General features: G+C 44.6%; 1 protein-coding gene across 1 annotated transcript in view; it reads right to left on the reverse strand.

The window, feature by feature from the left end:
* ALK (ALK receptor tyrosine kinase) overlaps positions 1–14,916 on the reverse strand; it is a 756,061-nt gene that overhangs the window by 53,383 nt on the left and 687,762 nt on the right. The window contains exon 13 of the mRNA XM_061210871.1: positions 4,797–4,959. Within this exon, the coding sequence (XP_061066854.1) occupies positions 4,797–4,959 (163 nt within the window). The remainder of the gene's footprint in view (positions 1–4,796; positions 4,960–14,916) is intronic.

The raw sequence follows: 14,916 nt of genomic DNA on the forward strand, positions 1-14,916 counted from the left end.
GGCTGGCTGACATCTGCATGCGACTGCCCCTGCGCGGGGTGTCACACGCCGAATCGCACAAAATCCCCCCGGGCCTTGGAGCTGGACTCAGTCAGTGTGCGTCTCCATTTTAGGCGGAGGCTGAGGCTCCTGCCCCAGCACACCCGCCACAATCCACGCTCCTGTTCTGATCTACCTTAGCCGCCCACCTCCATGGGCACTCAGAACCAAGACTTGGAAATCTCCCAGATCAGGTGTCCCTCTCGCTGTTACCCTCATCCTTGCCTGTCCTCCTCAATCAGGCTACTTGGGACAGGAGCTGTCGCTCATTGTCCTGGCTTCCTCAGCCCCCCACGCACGGCTGTCCTCCTGGGTGTTGCCTGCTCCCCCTCACCCCCATCCCACCCATTCAATCCTCCAGTCATGCTGATTCTACCGCCTAAACATTTCAGCCTCTCCCGCCATGTTTCCCCTGCCCTGGTTTAGCCCCATTTGACTCTTGCCTGAATGACCTCACCAGCCTTCCCTCTGTTCTCCCTGCCTCCCCACTTGCTTCTCTCACCACCACCATCACGCTGGCACCAGAAGGAGCTGAACGTGTTCGGGAGGTGAGGCTCCAGCCTCAGGGCCAGGTCCTGCTTCAGCTCCTGCAGGCCCTGGCTTGCCCCAGGGACTCCTTCCACCGGGAAGCCCCTCCCCTCGTCTTCGTAGACAACTCTGTCACCTTCAAGACTTAACTCAGGCTTCTGTCTCCCTGTGGAAGCCATCCATGAACTCAAGCCCTTCCCCTGGCCTCTGACACAGGGCTGTGTGTAAACCTCCATTGCAGTACTTTCTACATCACACTGAAATGCTTTGTTCCTACGTCTACCACTGACTGGGGCTCCTCTTGGGCAGAAACTGGATCTTGTACCTCTTTATATACTTAAGGGTCAAGCATAGTGTCCTAATAGGTGCTTAATATGGTCCGCTGAGATGTGCAAAGCAGGAGGGGAGCAGGTCTGGACACCTCTCCTGTTCTGACAGAGGAAGTGGCAAATCCAGGGGAAGGGGAAGCCCAGGGCAGGAAAGCAGTGTGTGTGTATGTGTGTGTGTGTGTGGGGGGGGGAGGAGATGGAGATTTAGGTTTTGCCCCTAAAACCCCACCTTAGCCTGCTGTCTCCTTCCCGGCCTGTCCTTCCTCTCCCTCTTCGTGGTAGTAGACAAAGGTGTAGAAGATGGGAGAGGAACACCGGGTAAATGACCAGTTAATTAAGAGTAGAGGTGTTTTCATTACTATATATAAAATAGATAACTAATAAGAACTTACTGTATAGCACAGGGAACTCTACTCAGTAGTCCGTAATGACCTATATGGGAAAAGAATCTAACAAAGAGCGGATATATGTATACGTATAACGGATTCACTTTGCTGTACAGCAGAAACTAATACAACATTGTAAATCAACTATACTCCAATAAAAATTAATTAAAAAAAAGAATTTTTTTTTTTTTTTTACCTGTATGCATCCCTGAGCAAGCCCCAGGCAATGACGCCCCACTGTGGCACACAGTGGGTGCTTGATAAGTATAGCTTGCTTTCCTTCACCTCTCTGATCAGTAGGTAGAGACCTTGACTGTAGCAATAATCGTGCCAGGCCTCAAGCTGCAGCCAGGCAGCACTAGCTGAGCGCCACACTCTTCCAGGAATAGATGGACTCCCTAAGGAATGATTCCAACCTTTCTGTTCTCAAGAACCTTTTACATCCATCCTCCTGTGTGTCCTATGTTTGTCTCACTAGACGAACTGCACTTACTAAATAAGAATTAGTTAATATGGAGAAAGTATCTTCCAGAAAAAGGGCACCTGACTTCTCAACCTGGATATGCTGACTTGGGGACATTTTGATGTGGTCTGTATAGCAAATCATTAAATGGTCTGCTTCTTTGATGCGACGTTATGTGACCAATAGACATTATTGTCCAAGTCCCGAGCCTTATCCAGGGTCAAGGATGAGGTGAGGGTCAGGAATATCTGTAACAGTCTTTGTTGGGTTAAAAAACAAGGAGTCAACAGCAACAACAAAAACCCAAACCCAACATTTTTTGGTTTTGATTCTTCCATATTGATATGGTGCTTCTCAGGCCAGTTCAAAAAAGTCCTGATCAGAAGTCCCCTTTACAAATTTGGGCACTTCGAAGTGTCCTGCTTCAACAGAAAAACGGCTCCTGCGTGTGTTTCTAGTGAGTGTTCAGCAGGCAGTGCTGGGGGCTGGGAGCTAGTCTCAATATTCCAAAGAGAGAAACGGAAACAGTTCTCTGATTTGGGCTGGGCTTGTAGCAACACAAGGTGGCTATACCGTGGCAATTTACACAGATCAGAAACCTGGCTAGACTTAGATATAGCTGTGATTAATAAAAAATAGGAAAATGAATTAATCATTACTTAATAAGTGTAGTTTGGCAGGCAAAATCTTTCAAAAGGCAGGGCCCATCTGAAGAAGTCAGAAAAAAGTCCTTGGAAGCAGAGAAGTCAGGAACTACTGCTGTTCCTGGAAATGCTGTCTGGCCACTGCCTGACACCACTCCAGGGGATTTCTCTGCAGTCAGCTGGGCTGGGGAGCACCTGCCGCGTGCAGGGCATGTGCGAGGCACTTGTACGTAATCTTTGCAACCAACTGGGCAGGTGTTAGCAACCCCCAACCTTCGCCTTTTACAGGTGGGGAAACAGAGTCTCAAGAGATTAAATAACCCGCCCGAGTTTGGAAATGGGTCTGATTCACACTATCTCAGGAGGAACGCAGCCCAAGAGGACCTCTATAAGTCGCAGAGGACTTCGAGCCAGTCTAGCCTGGGAGTCGCCCTGGGCAGGGATGGGACAATGGGTCTTGCTGGGGGTTAAGTGTTGAGGTCTCTGTCTGCCTTACAGCTCCTCTGCTCTCTTCTTCACGTTGCTTTTTGTATGTGGGGATCTGCACCAAGGGCTGGGCTGGCCAGTATCCCTTCAGGCGGTGGGGCCTCCCCTCCCAGGCTCTCATTTCTGGAGGCTTCCTGGAGGTGCGTGCTGTATGATTCCTATGCCTCCTCCCATTTCCTGTTTCCTGAGTAGGAGATTTAATGGAAAGAACCAACAGACTTTGAGACTGAGGGTCCTGGGTTCAAATTCCAGCTTTGTCACTGATTGAGTGGCCTTAGATCTATTGCTAAGCTTCCTGACATGTTTCTTCATATGGAAACAAGGGAATATGGATAAAAACAATAGTAATAACATCTACCTCATTGTGAAAAGGAGGAGAAATACCTAGTGGGTCCTCAACAGACATGCATCCCCTTCTCTCTAGGACAGTGGATGACCCCCGGAAATTCAGCCAGGTCGGAAGGGGAGGCCCGGCCTGCTCAGTATGGCGTGGCCAAGGGTAGCCGGAGGTCTTTGGCCATTTACTAGGGATGTGTGGGACCTGGAGCAGCTAATCTGATTGCAGCCAAGCCTTGTTATTGCATTCCTGCCCAGAATGTCATTTAAAAAGCACTTAGGGCTTTCCCCGGAACGCATTTACACTGAAGTCCCAGGGGTGGGAATGTGCGGAAAACAGGGCAACCTGAGAAGCCCCTTTCCTTCCCAGGGGGCTGAGGACGTGCCGGGGGTTGGGGGCTGCGGGAGGGGAAGCAGCTCACTTCCCACTGTGTTCAGCCTCTAGGGGACATCTGCACAAATGACAGCATGATTATGATGCTTCCTGTTTACACAGCCCAGCCGTGTGCGGTGGGAGGAACCTCTACAGAGCTGCGCCTCCGAAGTCTGGGCTTGGAGGCCATTTCTTGACCACGTGGCCGTGGGAAGCTCCTGACGCTCTGAGCCTCCGTTTTCTCAACTGTAAAACGAGGATTGCGGCACTGGCCTTGCCCAAGGCATTGAGCTGAGCGAGGATGACAGCATGGGCTGTGGTTAACCCAGCGGCTGCATCAGCGTCACCTGGGAACTTGCTAGAAATTCATATTCTCGGTGAATGAATGAATATGGATGGATACCATGAGTACAGTGAGCACCACTGGTGTCTCCCTCCTCAACCTGCATCCAATAAATGTCAGCGTTTTGTCATATTTGCTTCATTAATGTAAAAATGTTTAGCATGAAAAAAAAAACTCATATTCTTAGACTCCACTCCAGACCTATAAAATCATACACTCCGCGAGTGGAACCAGCAATCTCTGTTTTAACTGGCCTTCCTGTCATTCCGATGACCGCTCAAGGTTAGGAGCCACTGGTCTAGGCCTTGCCATTAGCTTCGCTTATCTGAGTGCCCTTTGGAGTCGGGCCTCCCTCCAGCCTGGCCTGGCTCTGGTGGAACACTGTGGGGTTGGGCCTGGGATAAGAGTTCCAGAATAGTTGCTTTACTTGCAAACAATGAAGGCCCAGGAAAGGAGGCGCAAGCATAAGAAATCATCTTTCATGTGTATCATACTTTTGTCTCCCAAACACTTTAACATTCATTGCCTCATTTGAACAGCATGAAGTTCAAAGAACAGCCCGCTATAATTATAGTTATTAATAAAGCTAAAGAATGTTCTAAAGCTGGTGCATGCATGCATATCATCTCCACAAATGAGTCTGTGGGCTTATTGAGGACAGAGGACACAGCTTCTTTTCTTGCCATATTCCATTATCCCAAATCTCCCCATCTCCAGCCCTTACACTCCAATGTGGGCCAGAGTCTGTGGCTTCGGAGCCTTGGCCTGCCCGGGCACCCCAGGAGAGCAGGCATGCACCCAACGGCAGGACCCCAGTCCTCTTCGGGAGGGTGGATCTGCCCCTTGCCCTCCCCTTCCCCCATACCCACCTGTAGGTGTCGGTGGCTGGCACCTTCCAGGTCTGGATGCCCTTCAGGGGGCCCTCGCTCCCCACCACCACGCTCAGGTTGGAGTTCCGGTAGGCATTGTTGCACTGGGCCTGCGTCGGGCCGTGGGGCCCACTGGCCCCGCATGTGGTGAACAGCCAGTGAACTGCACACAAGAGGAAAGGCGATCACTCACTTGGCCTGGCCCTCCCTCCTCTGTGGGCCTCCCTCTGCTGCCTCTGAGCTGTCCGCTCCATGAGGCCAAACCCACGTTCCAAGATGGCACCCATGTCAGGGCAAGGAACACTAATCAGTCACTTGAACTGGAAACTTCTGTTAAGGATCTACTGTGTGCCAGGCCCTGGACCAGAGAGATACTAAGGGAGAGACACAAATGGAGCAGACTTGGACCCTGGCCTAAAAAAGCTTACAGCCTACTAAAGGGAGACCCAAAGGGATGCAACAAGACAGGACAGTAACAGTAAAAGAGCCTCAAGAGGGTTTGGCTAACACTGCACTGTGAAGGTTCTGAGGAGGGAGAGAAGACTCCTCTCAGGTGAGACAGGTGGGCGGTGGCCAGGTCCTCTCCTGGTTTCTCATTGAGCCCAGCACAGTGCTGGGCAAACAACAGGTGCTCAATCTGTGCTATTGTGACTGGATCTAACCCGTTTCCGAAAGTTTGATATCTGCATATAGGATCTTCTTAGCTTGGAGAAGATCAAAAGAGTAAAGTGGACCCAGAGTCGGCTCCATGCCCTCCTCCCCCACATTGGTTGGGTTTGGAAATGCATTAGAAGCAGCTCTCAGGCTCTCTATGTAACAGAGAGTGTAAAAAATGGGAAACAAGTCACATCTGCCTTTGGTGCATGTCCTTTTCCAAGCCCCTCACCGCTTCCTGGTGCTCTGTCCTCACCCGGAGCGCCCAATGCTCTTAGGTGGCCTCCTGGGGGTGCCTCAGGAACACCCAGCACATCCCCACCCCTCCACTGCCACTGGGCCATTCCTTCCAAACTTTCTATCTTTGAGCCTGGCTGGACCTTGGGGAATTGTCAGATTTCATCCTGGCAGGAATTTTAACATGTTTATAACCTATAAAAACTTCCAAAAAAAATGTGCTCTTGATAAATCACTTTTACTTAAAATACAAAAATCTCATTATAAGATTGAAGAAATTATTTCCCTTTAAAGTGATTAAGTCGAATTCTACCTACAGAAAATTATGAAAAAATTAATTTGGGTGTATATAGTTTTGTTTGCTAAAGCATAAAATTCTTTTGATGACTTTCAACTAACTTGATGCAAAAATGAAAGGTTAATTTGGGTTGCTAATTATTAGCAATCAGATTGAGATTACACTGGGCAGTCTTGATAATCTGAAAACCGGGCTGGCTGTGGTGGGCTTTTGTGACACTGCCCCAGAGCTGAGGTCAGGAGACCAAAGCTGCATACAGCTACTCAATACTGAGCGCTCAATACCTTTCTTGGCTTCATCTTTTCGAATGAAGATGTTGGTTTCTATTTGGTTTCTGAAGGTTGTTTCAAGGGCAAGAAGGTGATGAATCCATTCATCTTTGGTGTGAATGGCTGATTGTTAATTTTCTCACCTATTTGTATTATAAGGGGTAACCTGTTAATTCAAAGGACTAACTCTTTACTGGAGGCATTTCAGCAGAGCTGTCTTGGCCAGATGTCCTTTCACCCTCTCCAGTGTTCAAATCACATGTGTGGGCTGTGCCAGAGGGGAGAAGCGGAAAGGATTCAGGCTTTGAAATCAGCACGAACATCTGAGTTTGGGAGCAGCTTCATCATTGTTGATTATGGGACCTTGATCGTGTTCCATTGTCTGTGAAAGGGGCTGGGTTGCCATGAGGATTAAAGAAAGCGAGGGGTATGAAAGGTCATTGTAAAGTCCAAAACTCTAAAAATGTGAGCTGTGTCACTGACACCTGCCTGCACCCAAGGCTGGTGCTGTTCCTGACAATGGGAAATGCGGACAGGGTTTCTGTGTATATGGATCCATCCGCCAACAGCACCTAGGAATTTAAACTCAGTGAGTTGGGGATGACGATAGGAGCAGGGAAAAAAGAACAGCTCAGAAAAGAAGTTAAAAAATACACTCCTCCCCGTGGTCTCCAGCTCCTTGAAGCCTATTCTGCAGGTTCAGTGCCTATAGCGAGCAGCCTGGGTTTGGGGGCAGCCTTATCAATCTGGGGCAGAAGCATGATGGTTCACTTAGTTAATTCAGTCCTGGAAATTAAAGAATTTAGACATAAATATAAATATGGATTTTTTTTCCCCTGAAGAGTATGCTGAGGAAGACAGTTCAAGGAAGGCATGGGTTCGGCACCCTACCGGAGCGTGTCCTTCAGCAGGACCCTCTTCTAACTTCAGCCTCGCTTAACATTGTTCTGAAGGTTCTGAGATGTTCCCAGAGAGGGTGGGCTTCTACTTCTTGGCCAAGTTGGGCATCTGACGAGGTAGGAAGAGGGGAATGGGCTTTGGATCCAGATGGGCCAAATTTTCTCATTGGATTTTACCTCTGATGAGGTATGAGAACTGGGGTAAACTCTATAGCCTCTCTGAGCCTCAATTTCTTAATCTGAACAAGTGGAGACAATATCACCTAGCACTTAGACATGCTGTGAGTATTAAATGATGACCTAAGCCAAGTGCTTAGAACAACATTATGCATTAGAGACGCATAGTGAATATAGTTTAAAAAGTGTGTAACTTCCTGCTCAGTTTTTGACTGTGAGGAAGCAGAGACACCCAATCTCAAGATTTATGTTCCCCAGTCCATAAAGAAGGGACTCTAGGGCTGTTTCTCAATAAAGGGACCAGTATTTTCCCAACTCAGTAGACATATATTAGTCTCAGGTGGTTTCTATGCACAAAGTTCTGTTTTCATTTTCAGCAACTGCTGATGGAAAGGTCCAGAGCGGGAATTCTTTCTGAAGTGGATTCCATGGGAATAGAGGATTTGCCATCCCAGGTCAAACCCATGATTCATCCAGCCGGAATTCTGTTGCTCCCACAGCCTTCGAGGCACGGTGGTCCTCCCTGCTCCCTTGGATGGCCCTGCCTCTCATAAATCTGCCCAGAGTTGTTTGGAATTAATTTCTGTGTCCCACCAGCAGCACTTCTTGGGGGTATGGGGTCTCTGAGTTTATTGCCCATTGTGAAGGGCTGTCCTGCTTCTGATGTGTGTGGGCTTGTCTTACTAAAGCTTCATCCTGTTGGTTCTCTTTGCTCATTCTGTTTGGAATCTCATAGACATCACAGAATGCCACAGCAAGATGGGACCTTGGAGAGATCTGAATTCAGTGGTTCCCAAACTACCGAAGGACCTTAAAAAATACAGATTCCAGGGCCCTGGAGATTCAGATTAGTAGATACTAGGTTGGGACCATGGTGGAGGGAGGACAATATTTGCATTATATGACAACTTTTCCAGGAGAGCCAGCCTGCTGTAAACAGAGTGGATAATCAGTCAAGGTAGGAGTTAAACATAGATCTTCTGAGTTTAAGTTCAAGACTTGAAAAGGTGCTACAATCACCATGAAATCCTCATGGAACCTTTCTGCAAGTCAGTTTTTTTTTTTCCCCCTTTTTAAATCTATGAGCCCAGAGCTCAGTTAAACCCGACCAAGTTTGCCCAGGACCAGAGAGTAGGCAGGCCACCGTGAGGGGAGAGGAGTCTGGTCAGGGTACGTGGTAGGTAGACCCTCAGCCTCAGAAAGTCCCACAGTAGCTTAGCCTAGCAGAGTGTGCACTTTAGGGGGTCATGGGCACAAACCAGGGAAAACAGGTGCTCAGTGTCAGGACTCTGGTCCCCCGAGAGGCCACGGGGAGCCAGGGGGTGTCAAAAGGGAAATCTAGTAACTGGAATGTTTACAAGATCAGCAAGCAGACATAGGAGAGGAACTGGGTAATAAGCAACAAAGGAAAATCTTGGCTTTTAAAGAGAAGATCAAGGTCACAGTGAGACCAGCAGCGAGGTGGGCTTGACGCCAAGTTGCCAGTCTGAGAGTTCAAGGGTCCTCACATTTCCCCAGCTGAGAGTCTACATTGATCCCTGAGGCTCTGCAGAGCTGTAGGAGGATTAAATGGCCCCCAAGGAGGAGCCTGGATTGGGAGCAGGGGAGGGAGGAAACCCGGCTCTTTCCTCTTCTCTTACTTAAAAAACAAACAAAAAACAACTATTGTATTAAAACTCATTTATGAGAGAGAAAAGACAAGAACTGCTTTATCTTGTTCTTAATTATACCACCCACTGGAAACCTAGTTTAATACTCACAGCTATATTGTATAAAGAACCCACAAACGTCAAAATACTGATTGGTTATAGACAGCTGAGTAAAGAAAAATCCATTAAGCATTGGGTTTCATTTTAAGTATATTGCAGCACCCTCCAAGAAGAGACAAATCAATTAGTAATACACAGCACAATGTTAAAAAAATAGGCTAGGTAGTGATTGTGCTGGTTTTATTACTGTTGCTAAGCCATCTCATCTGCTCAATTGAATGCAAAGAAATAAAACATGATACAAAGGAAAACAAGTTCTCAACTATCATTAATCACAATAATAAGGATCTGCCTCACATCAAAGGCCTATATGGTTGTGCCACAGAAGAGTGCTCAGTGGCTCTTGTGGATCTTATATACCATTTTTATTCTGATCCATGGAACTCAATTTTATCCATATCTGTTGACTGAGCTGAACTTCATGGGAGCTGTGGCATATTGAACCATTTTGATGGCCACTGTAGATCTTGTTAAACAAAATAATGACCCAAAATCCAAGTAAATATAATCATTCACCATCCATAAATGTATATGACACTATTCTTCATTATAAATTGGAGAAAGTAACCCTTCTTGTGAGTACATGATGAAAATTAATAACTTGTTCTCCTTATTAGGGCAAAATGAAAGCAATATACATATCATTGCCATTGTGAGGTTAAAACATTTCAACTCTTTAAACAGTGGAGTAGCATCCCCTTCTAGATACAAGATCAATGTCTGATTATTGCTGTCTTTTTTTTGATGTTAACAGTTGTTGAAGCTTAATGCCTAGGTTCGTTTATTTATTGGGAGTTGCAAAATAATGATATTCAAATTATATACTTTTTTCCTTATTTATTATTTGACATATATTTATAAAGAGATGCTTCCTCTTACCTACTATGTTGTTACCCAGTGGTATAGTTCATATAGGAAAGGCAGGATAAATGCTCAATTCTTTCTCCTTATTTGCAGTATTCAAGGTAATGAATTGGTCCTCTATCATCCTCTGAAGTTGACTAATTAGTTGTTTGTATATCATTATGAATACATGAATTTAAACATATTTTGAGTTTTAATTAATCATAATTATTATTCCTTAGAAGCTCAAATTGTCACATTTTTGGTCAGTGGTAGCTTCCTGAGTTCTTTTGCTTCCTTGCTATCTGGTATGATGAAATGTTCCTTCCCCAGACCTGGGCTCAGCCATTTTTTCAAAAGCTTTGGTTTCTTTTAGTGAAAAAAGGTATTTTAAGTATACAATCGGGGTGCTATAGATACTTATTGCTACTGGGTTGGTGATTGTTTCTAGGCTTCTTTAGTGGACAGAGCTAGGAAATATACATGTTGTATACATATGTATATCAGCATAAATACACACACACACACACACATTTATATGACAAAATACCCATGAGTTCACACTGACAATTCCAAATCAAATTCAGGACTACAGGGTTTTTAATTTAACCTCTTCTGTTTTACATCTGTATTTCTTTTTTCACACTGAGAGTCTTGGTTTTCAAGAACAAAGGTGAAAATGGAATTAGAATATTCTATACTCATTCACTTTATCCTCCATTATACACACAATAGTATCAGAGTAACAATACTACTACTATACCATAATCAATATAAAAACTGAGATTGGTAAAAACATTTTTTTTGGTATATGTGCTCTCTATTCTCCTAAAATTTCTTGAAGTTGAACGCTATCTACATTGTTTGGGCACATTGCCATTACATATACTCTTTCCTCTTTAGCCTTTAGTTAGTCTGTAAGTGCTGTATGTTTAATGCCCATATCAATCATGTTGATATATCTCTAGTCATTTTGGTTGTTTGAAGTTTGTTTTCAAGTAGATTCCTTAGGAGGGGCTCATAGGAGCAATATTCCTTGAGTCCTTGAATGTTGATAATATTTTTTCCTTTTGAGTATATTAAATATATTACTCCATTTTCTTCTGGTATAAAGTATTGCTGTCAAAAACTCTGATGATAACCCAAATTTCATTCTCTAATAAATCATTAGCTGTTTTTGCTTAGGTGCCCACAGTATTTTTTTTTCCTTAAGGTACAGCAGTTCTACTATAATATATTGATACTTTGGTGTTGCTCCATCTGAGTCAGTATTCTCAGATATACAGATATGCTGTTTTAATAAGTAGTTTCAATAAGAACATTTTTCTTGAATTATAGTTTTAAACATTTGTTTTGTCCCCCTTCTTTGGTTTTCTTTTTCAGGCACTCTTGTTATCTGTGTGTTCGATCTTCTTTGCCTCTCTTTGATGTATATCATCTTTTTGATTTTAAAAAAGTTTCTCTTTTCACCTTCTATTTCTCATAAGGCATTAACTGTTATGTTTATTTGCTTTTGCATACCTTCTAATTTAGTCTTCATTTCTGAAATTAGTTTTTCCTTTTATTTCAAATTCTTTAGAGAGTTCTACCATCTAGTTTCTGATTTTTATAACAATGATTTATGTTATTTTCATTGTTTTCTTGTCTGTTAACTCATTTTGAAATAGTTTACCATTGTTATCTCCTCTGTGGGCCTGTCTTTCTGGTATGCTTTCATTTTTCTGTAGGGATGTTATTCTGTCCTCTCTGCTCTTTTAAAATTCTTATTGTAATTTGGATGGGGTTCAATCTTGATACTTATGCATTTTAACATAAAATTAACTTGCTAGAACTTTTAGGATTCAGGAGATTTTCTAACTTTACACAGCTCCCTTTACTCTTTTTTAATTTTCATATAGTGTTAAAAAATACGGCAGTTTGCCTTCCGATGTTTCTGGCTCTATTTCTTTCCCCCACTTGAATCTGTATGTCTTCTCTTTTTGTGATCTCTATTATCCCTATCCTAGTCAATATTGATTTCAGTCCTAGAAATTTCTTCTCAGTGTGGGTCGTTTCCTGGAAGGGATGCTCAGTGGCCAGACTCTTCTAGCTCCTTCAGATCTTACCAAAGCCCCCTTGCTCTCACACACCACTGGGTTGGGGAAGAACTCTCCTAGTTTCAGTAGCTATTTTCAGATTGCCTGTCATTTCCAGCAAATACCTGTCAGCTATTTGGGGGTTCTCCTGTTCTCAGGTTTGTAAGATAGCCTGTTGCTTTTCTTCTCTTTCCCTTGTTCAGATGCTGATACTATGCAGGTCTTATGGTTGTTGGTGCTTTGTCTTCACTCACTTGTATTTTGGGGTTGGAGGGGAATATATTTTCAAAATATTTTTTTTGTAAATATACATGGGTTTTCAGTTTTGATATTTCCTTGATTTTTGCATAGGGATTCAGAGAGATAAAAAAAACAAAACCAAAAAACCTATGCTGTTACTGCCATCACTGCCATCTTTCCAGAATCCTTAAAATTTTTTAAAATTTAGGAATCACTTGACATCATCTGCTGTGATTAGCTCCTTTATACCATCTCTCTGGTCAGGCTCCTCACCTGTATTTCTACTCGTGAGACTGCAGGGTTTTTCAGATTTCACCTCAGGGACATCCCCATTGACCATGGCCTAGAACTTGCTGTTACATCATATTCTGCCTTTTTGTTGGATACAGCCCATTAAGTATAATTTAACTTCCTCTTGATAGTGCCACTTGGACTTAAGTTGTTTAGGGCTATTTGACCCTTTACTAAACGGCTGCAGAGATAAATATTTTATATTAACTCACTGTCCTCTCTCTCTACTGTCGGGTATGCTTTCTTAGTGGTTCAGGATGTTCTCTGATTAATCTTATTTGGTACCTAATGTTGGGTGAGGGCATGAGAAGGGCCCGACACCTCTCTGTGCATCAGACTGAGGGGCAGCTAGCTACAAAAAACCTTTATTTCAGAGTTTTGGAATGTATTTATATTTTGGTACTTATATTTGGTGGATGGTGGAAGGTACTAGAAGTATCTTCTATCCTCAGATAAAAGGATGCTGCTGTGATTCTGAACCAACAGGACAGGGAATCTTTAGTCCCTCAATTTCAACGTACTTAAATTACAGTACATTGATGGTGCATCTCCATCCTCCAGTGAGTTTAGCTTCCTAAAACCATGTTAGGTCAGTAGATAGGGAGGGGGGAAGAACTGTTACGTTTATCTCATAAGATAGGCAACCATGTAGAAAAGTTAAAGAAATGGCCTGTGGTTACAGAGACTAAGTGAGGAGGGGAACATCACATTTACTCTTTTTACAACACAGTTTTCAGTGATGAATTTTCCTTGTTGTTCTAGTTTGTTTCTCAGACTGAATTTGTTTGCATCTACACACACACACACCCCCACACCTCGTTTACTCATGCGTAGCTTTCTGGTCATTTCTCTCTTGTTCTATTTTGATGATGAGAAGTTAGGAGGGGGTAACAACAATAATTATAATACCAGCTCTGTCTTTTGTACTAGACTTGCTCACACGTATAATCTCTTCTTCACTTTTACATCTTTGTCTCCCTAGACCCTCACGCAGTTCCTTGAGATGCGCAGGATGCCTGCAAAAGCTGAGGTCTCCCGGGGAACAAAGACCAGAGGCCTACATCCCTCTCTGCTGGGAGGCAGACATCCCTTCGCGAAGAGGAACCTCTGAACAAGCCGGCTCCCCATCAATAGGGCAGCAAATCTGGGCTGTTGAGATAAAAGCTGCTTTCAGGACTGAATTACCCTAAACAGCTCTGACGCCTGGCAATCTGAGGCAGTTTTTAATGGCTCCAGTGATGGCGTCTGTGTTGTGTTCTCAGCCACCCCCTGCTCCCTGAGGGAAAGTGAGTAACACGTGAGAGAGGAAAGGTCACAGGAAAAACGCTATCCTGAAAGCAGAGCTGTAAAAATTAAGTTAAGGGAGGCCTCAGGGCTAATTTGGTTATTCCCAAGTTGGCTTCAGGCCAGAGTTGTGTTCATAAAGTATTTGATATCGAGATGGGTGCTGCGGACTCACCCATCTGGGGGTTACACGTAATGGATTTGGTTCTGAGGCTTAAGTGGGAAGTAGCAGTGTTTCAAATACCAGCCTTGCCACACTCAGGCCTGAAGAGTCATTGATTTCTGCCCTCATCTGCTCTTGTCCACAGACCTGGGAGAGAAAACCCTGGTCTGGTACCTCCTGTTGTAAAGTCCACTGGCTCCTGGGAGAGAGGCAACAGCGTGGGAGGCCAGTACCCCTCACTGCTTTATTCTTACTAGTTCTTGCTTATTGTTTGGTTCTAAATCATGAAGGGTGAAATCCTTACAAGGCCTTGGGACTGTAACACGTCTGACAGATGGGCAGATGGAGGTGCAGGCAGCCCAAGTGGCCAAGTGCTTAGGAGCTAGAAGAACAAATGTCCTGACTCCTGGGTCAGGGTCCCGGACCTTCTAAGATGAATTGGAGAACAGGGACACGTGAAAAGGGGGGAATCCAAATGTCCAGGGCAGAAAGGGAAGTAGTGGGGTAGCAAGTAGGACCAAATGGTGGACCAAAGACAGAAGACAAACTATGTAAGTCTAGAGAAAAGAAGGGACGAGGCACTTCTCTCTTATTCCTGCTTGAGGGCAGTCATGGTGCCTGGAGATGCAGTGGCCATGAGGCAACAAGCATGAGGAAAAGGCCAAAAAGATCACAGAGATGTGAGGCTTGACATCATCAGGCATTGAACTAATGAGACTAGTCATGTATAGGGCCACCGAACCAACATCAGCAGTCATCTATATAGTAATTTTTGTTATTGGACTGGACACTTCCTTGGGCTGCTGGACATTGGCTGGATCAGACTTAATGTGGATGGAGCCTTCCTAGAACACAGATCTCCTCCCAACTGGCAAAGAAAACACCACTGACCAGAGAGCCCTGCTGCTCTCGCTCCAACAG

Source organism: Eubalaena glacialis, chromosome 14, assembly GCF_028564815.1.
Source record: "Eubalaena glacialis isolate mEubGla1 chromosome 14, mEubGla1.1.hap2.+ XY, whole genome shotgun sequence".
Taxonomy (NCBI): domain Eukaryota; kingdom Metazoa; phylum Chordata; class Mammalia; order Artiodactyla; family Balaenidae; genus Eubalaena; species Eubalaena glacialis.